The 18,705-nt window shown below is 47.2% G+C and overlaps 1 protein-coding gene across 1 annotated transcript in view; it reads right to left on the bottom strand.

Annotated features, from left to right (window-relative positions):
- The window catches only part of ACLY (ATP citrate lyase), a 28,701-nt gene extending 10,096 nt beyond the window's left edge, over window positions 1-18,605 (bottom strand). Inside the window, exons 1-13 of the mRNA XM_030966096.1 lie at window positions 18,463-18,605; window positions 12,648-12,817; window positions 10,727-10,849; window positions 9,698-9,760; window positions 8,564-8,754; window positions 7,543-7,622; window positions 6,970-7,100; window positions 5,179-5,297; window positions 4,561-4,697; window positions 4,106-4,167; window positions 3,817-3,934; window positions 2,613-2,767; window positions 1,240-1,330 (exon numbers count right to left, since the gene is read on the bottom strand). Of these exons, the coding sequence (XP_030821956.1) occupies window positions 1,240-1,330; window positions 2,613-2,767; window positions 3,817-3,934; window positions 4,106-4,167; window positions 4,561-4,697; window positions 5,179-5,297; window positions 6,970-7,100; window positions 7,543-7,622; window positions 8,564-8,754; window positions 9,698-9,760; window positions 10,727-10,849; window positions 12,648-12,806 (1,429 nt within the window). The 5' untranslated portion in view covers window positions 12,807-12,817; window positions 18,463-18,605. The remainder of the gene's footprint in view (window positions 1-1,239; window positions 1,331-2,612; window positions 2,768-3,816; window positions 3,935-4,105; window positions 4,168-4,560; window positions 4,698-5,178; window positions 5,298-6,969; window positions 7,101-7,542; window positions 7,623-8,563; window positions 8,755-9,697; window positions 9,761-10,726; window positions 10,850-12,647; window positions 12,818-18,462) is intronic.
- Between the last annotated feature and the right edge of the window lie 100 nt (window positions 18,606-18,705).

Here is an 18,705-nt window from a genome sequence, read left to right as displayed (position 1 = left end):
TTTTAATTATCAGAATCCAACACAAATTTCATGGCTCCAATAATTTATATCAGAGCTCAGATTCACTGCAACATGACTTGTTAATTATTAGGGAACTGAAAATTCTGTTTATCTTGCAGGTGCCTGCAAGGGGGTACCATGAGTGTTCCCAGGAACACCACAATGAGGACCCAGAGAGGCAATGATGTTTGTCTGAGAGCAACAATCCAAGAATTCCCCTTGTGCTGTCCCTCCTCATGATAAGGGAGGTAACTTGAAGCTCTGCTTTGCCTCCAGTTCAGCAGTTTACTCTCACACAGCACAGAGCCCAATAGTTTTAAAGTCCCTATAAAATAACTTCACTGATCAGAAGTTTTAATGGTTTGCTGGGCTGTTAAGACAATATTTAGTTAATTTGTGACTTTTCTGTACTTTCCAAACCTGATAACCAGCACCCCCTGCACTACTTTGTTTCCCTTTGAAATAAGATACCAGTTATTGGTCACTCCTCCTTTTGGAAAGCAAAGGGAACTTTTCACTCAGTGCCTCAGGGTATTCTTTCTCTGTGATGGTTGTGTGGGGGAAGGGAAGAAAAAACAAAGTTTGTTTGAGACCTGGCCCTCTCTCCCCCAGAAATAGGAAGTATTTGTGCAGAGGCACTTGAAAAAAACAGATGAGAAGTCCACATGGTGACAGCTAAAAATGCTGGGCAGGAGGAAAGGACCAGACAACACAGCAAACTTTTGGAGAGATAAAACAGCAACAGAACTAAGAACTAAAAAAAGTCAGCTGCCAGCCAGGCCAGGCACATTCAGCAGGTCACACAGGTCCTACCTGAACCAGGTCTCGAGGCTGGGATTGAATCTGTTGGAGAGAGAATCACTCATGCAGTGGAATGACAGAGCTGACTGCTGCCAGCCCACTGGCCAGGCACCCAGGCAGGTGCTGCAGCAGCCCTGCTCTCCTCTCCACAGCACTTTTGGGTTTGCTCTTGTTAAAAAACAAGAGACTGGAGCCCTCTCACTGTATTTCCTCTTGTTGTGCTGTTTCTGAACATCCCAGATCAGGGCAACTCCAACTTGCTGTGTGTATGAGCTCATGGCACAACTGCTAAACCACTTAACTACACTGCAGACAGAGACAGGCAGGTACCACAAAACTGCTTCCCTTTACATCCAGGAAAAAAGCATTTGTCTCATGCCCATCCTGCCTTTGGGAACAGCACAGCACTGCCAGCAGCACTCCCAGGGCTGGACTTACCAAGAGGAGCTGTTGGTTTTGCCTTCTTAGCTGGAGCAATGCCATCTGGTTTGGACTCAGAGAAGGAGGCAGTTCTGCTCGGGGCTGGAGTCTGAAAGATTCAAAAGCCAAGTCAGCGAGGGACAGTGCTCCAGGTATGGCCTGGGGCACAGAGGAGGAGGTGGCCTCACTTTGGCTACACTGGTCTACTACAAATAAAACCAAAAAAAAAGAGTTTTCAGTCAAGCAACAGAAAACTGAATGACCCAGTTGTTACTGTGATATGTTATGAAAAATCCCTTTGCCAGGATTTTTCTCCTGAGAAGCCTCAGAAAAGAAATGGAAATAATAATTATTTAATTGCTTTGAAATATAGTTTAGAAGTTATTTACTAACAAGTGCATCTTTCATTAGTTCCATGTGAATTGTGTTGACTTAATAACCAATCCCAGTCCAGCTGTGTTGGGACACTGGTCAGTCATGGATTTTTATTATCGTTCTTGTCCAGCCTTCTGATGTATCCCTTCTCTTTCTTTAGTATAGTTTTAGTATATCGTTTTCTTATAATATAATATAATATCATAAAATAATAAACCAGCCTTCTGAAACATGGAGTCAAGATTCTCATCTCTCATCTTGTCCTAGAAACCCTTACAACACCCAGTAGGTTCAACAGTCACACTGCCAGCTTTGAGAGGCCACATTTTGTGCACGAGTGAGACTGGGGTGGCCTCTCCTGATAAACATGGCTCTGCTGGTGGAGTTTGTTTTCCTAAACCATCCTACAAATACACAAGTGGCCAAAATGCCTTTCCAGCTTGTTTGGATGGGCAGCTGCCTTTGGGAGGCTCCTCACCCTGTCCCTTTTCAGCATGGGGAAGGAGCTCACTGAGGGGCTGCTCTTGGCATTGAGAAGGAAGTTGAGAGGCCACATTTTGTGCATGAGTGAGATTGGGGTGGTCTCTCCTGATAAACTACCCCAGTAAAGACACGTTTGTTTTCCTAAAGCTTCCTACACATACATTAGAGGCCAAAATGCCTTTCCAGCCTACCTTCAGGGCCCCTCACCCTGTCCCCTGTCACCGTGGGGAAGGAGCTCCTAAACCACCCTACATACACAATAGTGGCCAAAATGCCTTTCCAGCTGCCCTTGGGAGGCTCCTGACCTGTCCTCATGGGGAGGAGCTCAGCGAGGGGCTGCTGCTGGCATTGAGGAGGAAGTTGAGAGGCCACATTCTGTGCATGAGTGAGATTGGAGTAGTCTCTCCTGATAAACCACACCAGCAGAGCCATGTTTGTTTTCCTAAACCATCCTACAAATACACTAGTGGCCAAAATGCCTTTCCAGCTGCCTTTGGGAGGCTCGTGACCCTGTCCCCATGGGAGGAGCTCACCGAGGGGCTGCCGCTGGCGTTGAGCAGGAAGTTGGCAGTGTGGGCTGCAGCTGGTGGCTGGTTGGGGATGGGCCGGTGGCCCAGGGCCATGCCCACGATGGCTGTCATGTGGGTCTCTGTGCCAAACACGTGGATGGGGATCCCCGTGGTCTTCCCTGTGGAAGTACACAAGAGCAGTCAGCATCCTCAGGGGAAAGCTCTTTCTCCTTGAGGAAGTGTTGAGGGTTTTTTGCAGGACAATGGACATGTGCAACATGCACAATGCAGCTTCATAGAAACTGAGTAAAGTCACCATGCCCTTGAAGGACACCAAAGGAGAAAAACATGCTCAGAAGACAGTTCAGGATGCAAAGGCAGACAAGAAAACCACAGTGAGACACATGAAGAAGAAAGACTAACTAAAATTAACTAAAATATTAAAATGTATGTGTAGAAAGATTTAACCAATCAAGTATTAGCTTGAGGCGTGAACGATAGAGAACAGTATAAATACAGCTTGCTTTTTGCAATAAATTGGCTTCACTTGATCATGGTGTGATGTCCCATTACTGATCCTCTGCAAGAAAGCTGTGGAAACCCACGGCACCCAGGGAATATTTTTCTGTCTGCTCTGGGGTGCCCTGACTCAATTAAATAACTTTGACCCTCATTCATGGAGAAAGTTTCCCAGACTTCAAGCTAGACTGGAATCCACAAAAGTGTGAAATGGATTATAGAGAGCAGTGTAGGTGTATCACTGGGAAGGTGATATTGAGGTTTGGGGATTTTTAGTGTGCTGTAGATGGAAGCAAGCTGGAGGGCACAGGGTGTCATCCTGGGTTTCTTCTTCGTGCTTTTTCTTCCTTCTTCTCCATGGGTTTGGGTGGCATTTTGTAATTGGGCAGAAAAGTCCATATTGGGATCAGTTATTGGCTTAAAAGGGAAAATAATCCAGGTGTCAGTTCTTAATTGGATAGCTTAGTCTTAAAAGACCTTGTACCAAGAGATTGTTGGCCATTTTGTGCCTTCTAATGAAAGACTGCAGAACTCACAGTAGTGAGACTGTTTTACTGATGAGAAATAATAAACACCTGAGTCCAAACATGAACTACTACCTCAAGTGCCTTCAATCCAGACCCAGAGAAACTGAACTGAAACCCCCACAGAAAGCCAGTGGAAGAAACAAGATGCAAGAATAAAACTTAAGGACAAGCTTGGTCCTTACCAACTTCTCCCATGACACGTAGCCCTTCCTGGTAGTTGGGGCCTCCTCTTCGTACAAAGATCCTCACCTCATGCTCCTTCAGAGGGCCTTGGTAATCCTTAATTGCTCTCACAATGCCCTAAAAGAAACACAGAGGACAGGTGACCCAGGCAGCCACATTTACCCTGTCCCATCATCTCAGAAACTCCTGGAAGCAATGAACTATGAGCCTCAGCCAAACATGGAATTGGGAAGAAGGGCTGGAGGATGACAACTGTGTGTTTGCTGGTGTTTGAGACTGGTCACTTACTTTAAAGGTGGCTGCTACATTGGTGAAGTTTGCAATGCTGCCTCCAATAATCAGGATCTTCCCTGAGGGAAGAAACACAGGTAAGTAAAGCCAACTCAAGGGCAGAGTACTCCTAGATCAGGAAGCAGTTAAGAATATAAAGTCAAACAAAGCTGCAGAGTAACCAGCTGTATTTAGTAGAAAAAAAACCCTAAAGCAGTTGAGTTTAGTAGAGTCAGAAGATAAGAGCTTTGTACCAAGCAAGAATGTCTGATAAGGATCTCTCAGGCCCCCTGAAAAACCACAAGTCCTCTCTTTGAAGCAAGAGCTGACAAAAATCCAGCCCTGATTTGTTCAGAAGGCAGAAGTACACTGAAAGCTCTGCCAGGGAAGGCTAAGCATAGTAACAGCCCAGATTTATCCAGGTTTTTCTGCCAGACAGGTTCACAGCTTTGGAATTGCAGCATCTCCCTTACCTTCTGGGTGCTTCTCTCGGGTCATGAGGGAGAGGATGGTTTTAGCATAGTCATAGGTCTGCTGCTCACTCGGGGCTCCTGAGTACTCCCCATAGTTTGCCAGCTCATTCACACCTCCCAGGTCACAAATGGTGTCACTAACAATAAAAAAAACCAGTTATTTAAGAGATTAATTATAATTTGAGTCACTATAAAGTTCCTAAAGTATTCCAAATCCCTGGGGAAGTGGGACTCTTAACAGAGGGACAGTGCTGTCTGCTGAAAACAAAGCTGCTCTCATCTTGGTGCCAGTTACAACTAATCTTGTCATGTTCCCCAGATGCAAACTCAGTGACCACCACGACAATCATACAACCCTCAACAGCCTCCAGCCAGCTCGTTTCTTTGTCAGTCAGAAAGGAACTGTATCTCTGTAAGAAAATGTATCTAACCCTAACCCTTGCAAAATTAAATTCCACAGCCGACACTATGTGAAAAATCTGCACAGCATGTTCATTCTGAACAGATCCCAAACAGCCACAGCTCAGGAAAAATGGCTTTAGGAGAGCTACTTTCTGCAGCAATTATGTTCTCCCAGCACTTGAGATCCTCCCCCTCTGGAAACCTTGCTTGCTTTACCTGTACACCACTGAGGCACCACCACCAGCCACCATGGTCCAGATCCTGCCTTTGGGGTTCAGGATTGTAAGCTTCAGGCTGGCCCCACTCTTGGCATCCAGGTCAGCAATGTAGGCTTCCTGCAGAGAGAGCAGCACAACCTCAGCTTCCTCCTGCATCCTCCTTCCCCATCCCAAGGGTTCACAGTGCTGGGTGCATTTGGACATACAGAGCAATCACACCTCAGGGACAGCAGAGCTACAAACTCAGCATGTGTCAGGGATTGTCAGCCCCAGCTCCATTCCTCCATCACACAACAGGCACAAAATCTGAACACAACTGTAAAGTCTGCTCTGGCCTCGTCCAAGACTGAGACCTGAGGAAAACTAAAAATCATCTCAGCCATGGTGACCACTCTGGCTGTGCTGGAGCCAGGAACATAATCACTGAGAGCTGTAATTTGGCTCAACGTGGTGCCCCTGCAGCCCAGAGTGCCAGGCTGCTGAGCAGCACTTCATCAGAGTTCATTAACATTCCCAGCAAAGACTCTGCCATAACAACCTTCCCAGGGACTCAGAGAGGGATGATTCAGAGACAAAATCTGAACTAATCCTTTTAAGAGCAAACTGAGTTGAGTGTTGGCATCCAGCAAGCTACATGGAAAGGAACAGCTAAATGGATTTCCTGGCCACAGTACAAAAACCTTCCGACTGAAACATAATTATAATCATTAAAATGAAAAAGTCAGGACAGAAATCATTTTGGAGAGAGAAGAACAGACCCCTGAGATAAGTAACAGAATAATTAAAGAGAGAGCTCTACTCCCAACAGCCTCTGAAGTTGCTGGGACCTGTCTGGAGCAGTACTTGTGCATCCAGCAGTACAGACTCAGGGAATTTGGGGAGGGAACAGGCACTGCTAGCTTTACAATAAAGTGCTCATTGTAAATTATCCTCACTTTTTGGAAAAATAGGTGTATTAACATCTTCTTACTTATAAGTTCCAGAAATGGGGATTATTTTCTCTGGGCTCACCCTTGGATGCAGCGTGGGCACAGAGGTGCTGCTCTGCTCTCAGAACTGTCACTGAAACACTGAGGGAATGTCAGCTCCCAGTAACCACTGCTCCAAGAGAAAAACAGTGATGCTGAGGGGAGCAACGTGGGCAGGAAGCACAAAAGGAAGCTCTGCACAGGCACAGAGCTCTGGCACACAGCTGATGGAAGTTAAGTATCAGCCTCCATTAAAAAAAAAAGTCAATTCTGAATTAAAGAATTGACCAAACAGAGCTGGGAAGCAACTGCAGTTCAGAGTGTGATTCTGAGCAGTCCTAGGACTGCAGCTACCCATGCACAGGTTATCATGGACAGCACTGCCCAGGGCTTGAGACACAACAACAAAACCACTGGAAACAGCAATGCCATGGATGTGGCAATCACATATTCTCTAAACAGAGGGAGACACAGCTCTCTCCCAGGATTTTCCTGGGAAGCTGTGAGAAAGCTCAGAGAAAGAATTAAAACAATTATTATCTCAATCTCTGCACCTGGCAGGCAATCTCTGTTTGTCAGAGATGTTTACAAGAAGGAGTTGTCCCTTCTTCAACAATAGGTGAGAGAAGATTCCTAAAGGCCAATCAGGTCTTAGGTCCACCACTGTTTGTATAAGAACTGTGGATTTCTAATAATAAAGTGCTTTTTCATGGTAGAGTCCCTGTATCACCTTTGTCTGTCCCTGATGCCCCTTTGGTGATACATGGGCATACAAGCAATGGTAATTCAGGGCACAGTGAAGGAATTCAGCTGTCACTTGCCTCAGGGTAAGCTTCCCTGCCAAAAGGAGGGGGGAACTCCACATCCCCCCACTTCACTTTGCAGATGTAGTCAGCCGTGGCGTCGATCTTCGCAGCCAGATCAAGGATGTAAACACCATCCTTGGTGACCACTGCAGGGAAAAACATCACAGTCAGCTCTGGGTTGTACAGAGACACCTTACAGATCTACTCCAACAGCTGGAACCACACAGGCATCACTGGAGAACTGGAAACTGCTGTTTCCCCTGGCACTGGGCAGTACTGACCAGCCCCAGCAAGTTCCCTCAGGAATTAACCAGTAACTGTGGCCATGGTCCAGGCTCTGTCTCAGGGGATATTTTGTTCTAAAGTGTAATTTTTATATTCTTCACTTCTGCCTTAACATTCCTTCAAGGGAATTTTTAATTTCCTCATTTTTAATTCACTGAATGAACAGCTCAAAGACAGATCACTGCCACTTCTGTACTGCTGCACATGGCACCTGCTGCTGTGGATTACAGAACCAAAGGAAGGGTCAAGAACACATTTCAGTAGTTCAGAACAGAAAGTTCTGCTTCCAAAAATATTCATTACCTAATGGATTGATCTCGAGGTACGTAAAATACAGATCTTCATAAAGGTTGAACAGGCCACAGATGAAGCTGGCCAAGACGCTGTAAAAAAAAAGGAAAAAAATTAACACAAGTTAATGAAAGTAGCCAAATCTAAGTACAGCCTGCTCTGTTCACTGGTATGAGTGGCAATCTGCAAATCTACTTGGCATCAATTTCTTTCATTCTCATTCATCTTCTCTGGATGGAGCCCGGGTGATGGATGACTCAAGGGAAGGAAGACCTTGATGACTCATCTAAATTACCCTCCACCAAACTCTGCTGAGGACACAGTTGCTCACAACTGTCAGAGCTGTGCAGTCTGATTTATCTCCCTACAAGACAGAAGCACATCTTTGCCTCCCTGCTCATACCCATCTTTGTCAGATCTGAGCTTCCTTAGCTGTGATGGGGAGGAGGCTGCAGTGAACTGGTGGAGTGACAGGCTCCTTTGCCCTTCAGTACTGCACAATGTCAGCAAGGATTAAGCTGTGTTTGGTAAAATCATGACTCATATTAGGTTAACTAAGTATGGGCATCTAATTGAGGGAGATGCAGAAGCCTTGAGATCTACAGATAAGCCTGCAGAAGGAAGAACAGGAGAATAACTTTGGAGATCAGGCCAGAGCAAGAGAAAGGGATATTCTGAATTAGCAGTCAGAGCCACATCTCATCACCAGTGCACTAAACAAAAGAAACTTCTGTGCTGGCACAAAGGATCAGAATTCAGCACATGTCTCCAGTCTCAGGTTGAGACCTAAGCAGGCTGACAAGTGCTGCTGCCAAGTAAAGGCTCAGCACTAGGAAACCTTATTTTTGGGTTTTACAGGCAGCTGAGATAAGGTCAGAGAGCTTGGATTCAGGATGCATGGCATATTCTGGAGACCAGCAAGAAGGGCAGGAGAGTGAGCTTCAGCGTTAAGAAAATAGAGAGATGTGGCACTGAGATAAAAGAGAGCAACTGCTGCATGGCTGCTCCTACCCAGAACTGCATCTCTACTTACTCCTTCTTGTCAGCTGGTGCATGCTGCAGGAGATGCTTCTTCACATCTGATTCACTGAGCTTCTCATCCACTGCCACCAACAGCTTCTGAGCCTTGGCATCCACATCTCCCACATCCACACCCCCTTCGTGGTGGAAGAGCACATAGTCTCCCTCACGGGCAGCATAGATGCACACGTAGAACTCTTCCTCCTGTGTTACACAGCAGGGACAAGCATTTAGCAGTGACCCTAGAGGCTTTTGTGCCAATGTTGGGATTGGGGAAGTTGAGCCCAAAGTCAAGCTTCCCAAGTGTAGCCCCACACTTCACTTCACAGAGAAAAGCAAGGCACAATTCTTCCCAAGAATATTTCTGGGTTTCACATTCTCTGAACGTCAGAGAAAGGAAACACAATTCTTATCATTTGCTGTGCCTGTGTTTGTGCTAAAGTAGAATGCAATATGGAGATTGTTTACCCACAGTGATGGGGTTTTGTTTCCCTGGCCTGTCAGGGCCAGGTGTGTGTGTGTGTGTGTGTCAGGACTGTCACTGACAGCTACGAGATTCTGTGCAGTGTGTGCAGAGTGAGTGCTTGGCAGATTCAGTTTAGATGTAATGTAATATAGAATAATATAGAATAAAGTAATTAATTAGCCTTCTGATATCAATGGAGTCCTCCTCATCATTCCTCCTTTGTCAGAGCAGCTACACCCAAGGAACAGCAGTGCTGGAGTGGCCCTGACACTGAGAAGACTTGCCAGTCATTTTTATTTGGATCAGGAAAATGAAACAGTGATATTATTTCAGCAAAGACCATAATTAACAAAAAGATCTGTGTGCAGAAGTGTCTGGCAGACCCTTCTTCTGTTATAATTGCATTTTATTTGTTTTGTAGTGGCCTTGCTATGATGCACTCTTAGGAGTTTTCACTGCATTGGCAAACTGATTAAAAATTATAAGGAATATGAAGGTGTATGAATTTATTTTCTACTTAAAATTTCAGTGTGGAAATACAGAAGATGTTTTTGCCTAGGGTGTGCAGCAACACTGTCAGCTCAACAGAACACTCCCAAACTTCTGCTTTCTCCACTGTACCAATCCAGCTAAGCATGAAGTCAAAAGATATTTAAAACCCTGCTTTAATGGTGTACTAACCTGCTTGTGAGGGACAAAGGGTTCGATGAGAAAGTTCTTCAGGATTCCCTTGGCATTAGCAATCTGGGGACAGAAAACAAGATAAACACCCATAACCACTTGTCCAGCACATTTGTGACAGCACAAGGAAAGCTTTGAGAATTAATCAGCACTGCTCTAAAATTGCTCACTGTGCCTGCTGGAGAACCACTGCTCCCTGTCCAGCACAGCATTCAGGGTATCTGGTTACAGGAGATGGTCACCTTTCCCATTCCTAACAGGACAGAGGGGTATCAGAATTACACCAGGACAGCTGCTCTCCTCTCCTGTCCCAGGGACAGCTCTCACTGAGCCCTGCTCAGCACAGTGAGGCACGAGGGCTTGAGAGGCTCTCAGAGTAGTGGAAAACTCAGAAGTGAGGAATTCCTGAGCTAGTGGCAGGAGCAGAGGCCTCGGAGTAGTGTTCACCCAGAAATGGTATCAGGAGCACAGAAGAGCAAGACAATCCTTTAGCCTCTTCATATGTGTCCAGGAACTGTTTTGTGCAGGCACTTTCCTGTTATCCAAACCCAAGAGGCACTGGGGGACACTCCCTGCTTCTTCTGAGGACACCAGTGGTCCTGAGTCTGTGGCCCAGACTTTGCTTTTGATATGGTTGTTGTTGTGCTAAAGGAGTAATTTCCACACCCATAGTTTTCCCAACAGGGAGCACTCACAGTGCTGCTCCTGCTGTTTCCCAATTCCTGCTGCACCAGCTCAGAGCCAGAGCCAAATCAATCCCAGCAGGGCCAAAGGCATAAATTCCTTCAGGCAGCACAACTCCATCAGCTCCCAACACACAGCAGTAGGCATGGCAGGCACTTCATTATCATTAGCACTGCACTGTCATTCCCAGGAAAATAAATATTATATGGCAGCACCGAGTTAAAATAAAGGCCTGAAGTAACACTCAATCAACCAAAATACATGGGCTGGCTGCAGGAGAGGATTTTAGAGCTTTTTTTCCTGTCCTGGGAACAAAAAATGAAGCCACTTTTGTGGCTCACTCACCGTGGTTTCCTGGCCCAGACGCTGCTTGAGCCAAGCCTTGACCTGATCCAGGGTGAGGTTAATCCCAACCAGCCCCAGCTTCCCACGTCTCTTAATGAGCTGATCTGGCTTCACCACCAAACGCTGCAGAGGTTGGGCAAGAGAGTTAAAGGAAGAAGCATTAGCAAGTGATTTTGGCTGAATGGCTCTCTGCAAATAGTGAAGTAAAAACTTAAATCAGTTCTGCACAGCATCCATCCTTGTAAATTCCTTTAATCTTGGCAAATCGAGCTGCTTGGTACAATATGCCTGCAAGTTTGGGTTTTCTTATGCTGTACTTTGAGAAAAGCTGCCTTGTTTCTACTCAGCTGTAAGCAGACATCAGAGGCTGAGGTGACAGCTTGTTCTTTTTTTGATGAAAAACCCAATAAAAGTCGTGACAGACACAGACAGCTGCTCACAAAAATAATAATAAAAAAACTCCTGCTGTCACTACACTTTGCTTATGAGACTGGCTTGGGCCAGGGTCATGCACATTTCAGCCAAGTGACTGTGGCTTTTTATAAGATACCCATGGATAGTTGCTCCTGGGTTACACACATCTCTAGCTTGCAAATATCCTTTTAAAGAACCAAACCAAAACTGGCTGTCATTCTCCTGTACCACTGATATGTCCTGGAACTTCAGCAACTGAAGAGTCAGAACACACTGTGCTGCAGTAAAGGACACTGAGCATGGTCTTGCTGTTGGACCTGAAGCCCTTTCCAGCTGTACAGAACCTGCATTAAAGGCCCAAAAACAACCTTGTTCCCTTCTGGTTTCCTGCAAGGCTTTCAGAAGCACTGTTGATCTCCTCCTGCAGTTCATTCAGGCACTTGAGCATGGAACATCTAATTAGTGCAGGGCTTTTATCAGTCAGTCAGTCAAGGACTATGAGACATTCGTGTTCTCCAGCCAATGACTTAATATAATTAACCACTGGAAAAGAGCCAGCTTGGACAGCTAAATAAAAAAGAGCTCTGGGTATGTTTTCTCAACAGAAAGTTTGAGGATATGAGATACAGATATAAATGATGTTGCACTGAAAAATTTAAAAAAGGAAGTTTTCCATGACATTTGGCTTGGATTGAAGAAAAGCAGTGTCCTAACTTGACATGGGGAGAGTACTCCCTCATTTCAGAGAGCAAAGCTTTGAGAATAGGGACTGACTGAATCAACCTCCTTTACCTTCTGTGCAGTTATGAGCAACTGCTTCACAGGTATCTCTGCTCCTGCAGTTCAGTCTTAAAAGCAATAATCAGCCCCCCATGAGGTGATATTGAGCTTTGAAGCAAGATTTGTTTCTTCATCAGGCTTGGGAGTGACTGCAGCAGAGCAGCAGCAGTGACTGGTTATAGGAATGTGCTCTTTGTTGATAGAGTCACAAAACTATCCTTTATCCCCTTAAAAAGGAAATAAGCCCAGAAGTTTCTCTCTTCAATGAGGTGAAAAGGCTTTTTATAGGACTTGGGGGACTTGACTTTAAACTTAAGGATAGCAATTGGACAGGAGCCAAAAAGTTTCACCTGAGCAATTTACCAGAAAAAGAAGAGAATAAAGAAACTCATGGATTTTGTGAGGTGTTTTACCAGGAGCAAGAACCTCTTGCACCTAGATTGGTTTTTCTCTGTAAAGAGTTTGTTATTTTGCCTTTTAATAAACCTTTTTGTTTCCAAAAAAGGTTTGGAAACAAAAAGGTTTTAATAAAAGGCAAAATAACAGAAGCCAGAAGGCATAAAATCAGCAGGATAAGGTAGCTGAGCTATCTTGGGTGCAAAATACATCTCCAAAAGCTTCTGAGACCTAACCTGAAGAAAATCATATTTCAACTGGTCCTTCAGGAAGGGTCTGGAGCAGTGCTCAGGTGCTGCAGGAGGGCAGATCCTGCTGTCCCTGCCCTTACCTCGCTCAGGAGCCAGGGGTGGTCCTGGGTGAGCCGTGCCCAGTCCGTGGCTGGCGTGACCCGGGCATACTTGAAGCGGTTCTGGATGGCAGAGGACGTGCAGATGTACTTGTACAAGAACTCCTTCCCTGTCTGCTCAGAGATGGCTTTGGCTGACATGGCTACTTAGTCTGGATGGTGGAAAAAAACCCAAAAATCCATCAGGAATAGAGCCCTGCATCACTCAGCTCAACACAAACCCAAAGCAAACCAATTATATGTAAGATCATAAAACTCCCCTGATAAGCAAGAATTACTCACTTTGCTTAAAACTCTTCCCCTGCCATGCACACTGTTTTCATCCAGCCCTGTTGGCAGGGAAAGGCAGAATCCCTACAATTTATCCCAGCCAGCACCAAACCTTTCCCAAAGCCACAGCCTGGAGCATCCCCTCCCATCCAGGGCAGTGCCCAGCTCTCCCCAGTGTCACAGCACCCCAGGATTGCCCCTGGGGGAACCCACCTACCCTTTTCCTGCTGCATTTCCAGGCAGGGAGCCCCTCCCTCCTATTCACCTTCTCTAAGGCATTCCCAGCTAAGCCTGACTGTGGGCATGTCAGCAATCCCCATCCCTTTTCCAAAGGGAAAGGAAAACACTGCCAGGATTACCAAAACTAGAATAGGTTTACCATCACTGTTTTTTTGTTTCAGAACCAGGTTTCTTGGAAAGAGCTTTATATCTGAGAGAATAAGATGCTCCAGACAACAACAAAGATTAAGTTTCGACAGCTTGTTTTGGTTTTGGGGTTATTTTTTTTAAGAAAAATTCCAGATTCAGTCCCTTTGGGTGATTTTCTTCTCTTTTCGAGTATATTCCAAACTGATGCAAGCAAATGATTTCTGGCCTCAAGAGTGCAACTATTCTTTTTGATAAGGTGTCAAAGATCCATTTATTTGTAGCTGCCATAAACACTTATTTAAAAGAGTACTTCATCCCAGTGACCCTGTCTGATGTGTCACACATCAGAACGGAGTGCTGTGACCAGCCAGCAGGTTTGGTATGTCTGGAGGGTCAGACTGCTGACAGGGAGGCTCAGACAGCAGCTCCTGCTGCATTTTGAGTGACTGGGGTCATGTCAGTGTTCCCCAAGCACTGCCAGTGTTGTTCTGTACAGTATCTTATCATTTTTATTTTATCTAGATCCTTCATTCCCTCATTAGTATCCCAATTATTAAAAGTTCACCTAAAGAACTACTAGGAGGTATTTTCTTAAAAACTTCCTTCCCTTTTCTCTTTCCTCAAGGCAAAAGCATCCTTGGGATGGCTTCTGGGAGAGCTGCAAAGCAGAGGAGCACCAACACAAAAAAGAGGAGTTCAGATTCCATCTAAACACCTGCATAGCCAAGTACTAGGACTGCTCAGCAAGACCACCTGCCCTCACAAAACACATACCCCACTGCAGACCCACACAGGGAAACAGTTAAGAAATTCCAGTTATTTTTTGTGTTGCCCTCTAGGTAATAACCATTAGTAATCAGCTGGGCTTTTCATCCTATAGGCAAACATGGAATAGGCAGCGATTAATGAGCCATAATTAGAAATAAAGAACTTTTCTCCCTAGAGCAGAAAGGAGGAGGTGGGTCCATCCCAACTCCTACTTCATGGTAGGAGGCAGGCTGCAATCCCTGAGCTTCCAAAACCAAACCGGTCAGGCTGAGTAAGTGCTATTACTGAAAGCTGATAACTGTGCTTAAGGACCAGCAGCCAACCTTGCCACTGCCATCTTTTCAAATGCAATTCCAGGGTTAAAAATCAACAAAGGCAAAAGACAAAGAACTGCAGGCCCACTTTCAAAGAGTTCTGATGTAAAACCTGAACGGGATTGCAGCACAGCTTCCAATTTAATCCCATTTCAAAACAGGATCGGGCACTGCTCCTGCAGCACCCCATCTCTCATCAGACTCAACCCCCACTCCTGCCACTAGAAAACTTGTCCCAACTGAAACAGCCCCTGTTTGTCAGCCCCAAGGTGGCCTGACATGAGAGGAGCTCTTGTGAGCAGCCAGAGGACACCAAACCCCAAACCAACCCCCAGGCACACACAGACACATTGCCAGAGGCACCCCAGCACTGCCCAGCCTCAAAGCTGCACACACACACCTCCCAGGTGTACACACACACATCTGTACTGCAGAGCCCAAAACTTCCCACTGGAATTTAAGCAGAGCTATTTCTGAGAGCAAACCTGCTCCCACAATACCTGCAGCCACCATTTGTTCTGCCTGAGAGGGAGCTGCAATATTCCTGCTTCAAAATCCATCAATTCCACAATTTGCTCAGGGCCTGTCCCAGAGAAACAGTGTCACATCTCACTGCAGCACAAGCAGATGGGTAAAAGAAAATGGCAAACATATTTCTTTAAGAAATATGTACTTCTTAGTATTTGTCATTTCTCCAGGGTGTCACAAAGCCTCTAAACAGCACTGCAGAATTTCAGCCCACAATTACAAATTGAACCAATCAGGCTGATGCTGGTTATGCCAATGAATATCCTGCAGTTGCAGGACACTGGAGCCAGGCTGTTCCTCAGGTCTTATTAAGAATAGTCCTATAAAAAAGCCTCTGTGGGAACAAGTGACATGCATAGGTTTCCTTAAACCTGAGCCATTCCCCTCCCAGAACCATTTCTGCTCATTTTTATGTTGCTCCATTCTGCTGCTCCCCTGCTTTCCCTCACAACTTCATCATCTCATTTCTGCAGTAACACTACTGAGGTAAAGAAAGGAAACTACAGACTTCTTACAATAGCAGTAGATGAATAATAACATCCTTGTGTCATGGCAACAGAACAGCAGGAATGAGGCTGTTCCGACCTTATCTGCCCGAGTTTCACATTTCCTAAATATTAGCAAGTCTTTAATCACTCCCCTCACTCAGTTTTTCCACTATTCTAACCCTGCCTTTCTCGTGGGACAGAGCACAAAGCAATTGCTTCAGTCTGCTGAACTGTTAAGCTAAGAGAGATCAGCAGGAAAATAATCCATAGGGCATCAGCAATTCCTGGCTGTGTGTGCCTGTGCAGGTCCATCAGAGCAGGTTCATTAACTCACTGCATCTGCTCTGCTAGCACCAAACAGAACAGGGCACAGGCTCATGTCACTACAGAGCCACTGAATCTCCCCAGGAATGAGACAGGTTCAAACTCTCACCTGGCAGAATTAACCTTATTTTCAGTCATGTTTAGCACCTGCAGTGCTGGGGAGAGCAGAGGTTGTACCTCTGAAGGTAAACTCAGTGAAAATGGCCCTTTTCTCTGCCCAAAACACAAGCTGTGGGATAACAACGTTCTCTTCCACTGCTCTGTTCAGCATTCATTAGCCAAAACTGAGCTGCAGTTTTCTCAGCATTTCAAGCCCCAGGCCTTGCACCCACCACACACAGGGGCAGATTCACGTCAGCAGGACCAGAGCCACAGATTTCCATGAATGATTGCGTTCATTTAGTGAGGCTCCAACACCAACTTCCTCCCTGCAACACCTTGGAGACCTTTCTCTCACCACCCATACCCACCTATTCAAAAAGAGCTGAATTCCAGCCTTTGCTAGCAAGTAAGAGACATGGATTAGATCATATTTTCAGGAGCTCAGCAGCACTTATTCCCTCAAAATATCACCTGACAAATATATACAAATAAGTTGATGCCTGGGGAAAGTTTCCTGAGTGTATCGACGGAGAAAAATCAGCAGGATGGTAGCAAGGCAGGCAAGAGTCCTTGAGCTGAATGTTGTGTTTGCTGTGACACAACTGATGCATCTGCCCCAATATATCAGCAACCAGCTGAAGGGTGCACCCAAAAAATCCAAAGGAAACACAGATGGACAAACAGGGAGGCATCCCTGACACAGAACTCAGGTGGAGTCTCCCTGACTCCCAGGAGATCAGTGATGTGCCACTGCTCAGTGTGACACTGTCTGCTCTGTGAGGGGAGAAAAAGCAACACAGGCATTGATTTAGTTTGTTTTTCTTCTAACCAGAAGCAGAGGTGTAACTCAGCTTCACCAATCTGTGTTCACACATGGAATTCTCTGAGATCTGGATGAGTACTGAGCTCCAGTTGTACCTGAACAACACTTCAGGCCAGGAGGAAAGGACTCCCTCTGCAGTGAAGGCTCGACACCCACTCTCCCAAGAACTGTGTCAACAAACCCACACCATAAAGCAGCCTCTCCCCTCCATCCTGGGTAATTTATTAACACAGTTCAAGCCAAGCCAGTATTTTCAGCCCATGGCAGCATGAAAAGTTACATCAGCTCCCACCTGGCAGACCCGTGTGTTTCATCAGAGGATGGTGAGGGCTCAGAGCTGCAGCCAATATGAGGTCATGGTCCCCCAGCTGGGGTTGGGAAATGCTGTGTGGGGTGATGCAAACAGGTGCTGCATGCCCAGCTCTGGAGGAGGCTCCTGCACACACAGAACCTCTGAGAGAAACACGGCAGCCAGGCAGGAGCAGGGACCGTGGACTGGTTACATGTGGCTAACAGAGACCTGGGGGGCACCCAGTGCCACAGGGGGGGAATTTGGGAATCCTGTCATTAAATATCATCTTATTCTGCAGCCTCAGGGCTCCTTAAGAAGCTTATTCCTTAAATCACCTGCACAGCATATGGCAATAAAGGGCTCCCTGGCCACCATGAATGGGCAGGACTTCCAACTGTGGCTGTCCTTGTTTGGGAATCACTTCAGGCAGTGCTGGAAGCGTGGGGAAGAGCCCTGATACCTGGAGAGAGTGCAGAGTCTCACATGCAGGACACCCAACGGGGTTTGGGTAGCAGCACTGGAAACCACACTGCACAAACCCTGTCAGAGGGGGCTGGTGGGGATTTCATGAAACAAACCCTGTGATTAGTGCACTCTGAAGTTTGGAATTCATACACCCAGCTGTGACCAGCTACCCAGCAGGGAACGTGGGGGCTCTGCAGCCCCAGCATTTCCAGAGCTGGTACTCTGAGCTCCAAACCCACTTAGGGATCAGAAAGAGCACAGACACCTCCAAACAGGATAGCCAGGGTGCAGCTCAGCTTTCAGCCTGCACACAACAAACTGTTCAAGAGAGAGGAGGGAGAGTTCGCAGAGCAGGATGAGAATTTCGAAAGCAGCAAGACAAACAGGAGGTGTTTGCAAGCAGCAAACAGGACAGCTGGAACACAGCCCACTGTCCTGGGGAGGGAGCGACACACGGGCTGCGCACACACCGCCGCCCGTACGGGAACAGCGCGATCCCCACAGGGGGCCACTCCTAAAAGAGAACTTTTAATTTCTGACTCCAACATTTATAGATTTCCAAAAGTGACAGTGAATTGGAAGGTGACAGTGCCACCTCTCCAATGACACCGAAGGGATTTTCCTCATGGCAGGGGGGGAAAGCGCTTTAGCCAAGGCCCCCTTGGTCAAAGAGGGAAAATGCATAAAGCCAAACCCTCTCCTAGTCCCGTGGTAATCTCCGCGCTGTCACCACCGCACACCGGCCGTGCCCCGGAGCCGCCCCGGCCACCGCGCCCCGAGCGGGGCATCAGCACGGCTGATGGAGCCCCCGTAAGGTCAGGGCGAGCGGCTCCATCCGCACCGTACCGCACACCCGCCACTCGAGCGAGCCCGCGGCGCTCCCTCAGCCTGCGGGCCGCTCCCGGTGCTCGCCCGCCCGTACCGCCAGCCACGGGGGCCGCGGCCGGCCAGAACCAGCGCGGCTCCCGCCTCCTCAGACGCGTGGGCGCCGCCGGCGGAGGGGCCCCGCCACGTGCCAGGCGGAGCCCGGCGCTGCAGCCGCCCCAGCACTCACCTGGGCCCCGCTCGGCCGCTCCCGCCCCGCTCCGCTGCCGCTCCGGCCCCGCTCGCGCCGCCGCCGCCGCCTTTTGTTCGCGGAGCGCGGCCTCCCCGGCCCATCGGGCTACGGCTGCCGCCGCTGCCCATTGGCCGCCGCCGCTACCACGTGCGCGTTGCCTGAGCGCCAGCCGTGCACCCATTGGCCGCCGCAGGTGGGGTGCGGCCGCGCGGCCTTGTGGGAGTCGTAGTTCCGGCGCCA

This window comes from Camarhynchus parvulus, chromosome 27 (assembly GCF_901933205.1).
Source record: "Camarhynchus parvulus chromosome 27, STF_HiC, whole genome shotgun sequence".
Classification (NCBI taxonomy): Eukaryota; Metazoa; Chordata; class Aves; order Passeriformes; family Thraupidae; genus Camarhynchus; species Camarhynchus parvulus.
Note: the sequence above shows the minus strand (reverse complement) of the source record. Positions and strands in the feature narration are given on the sequence as shown.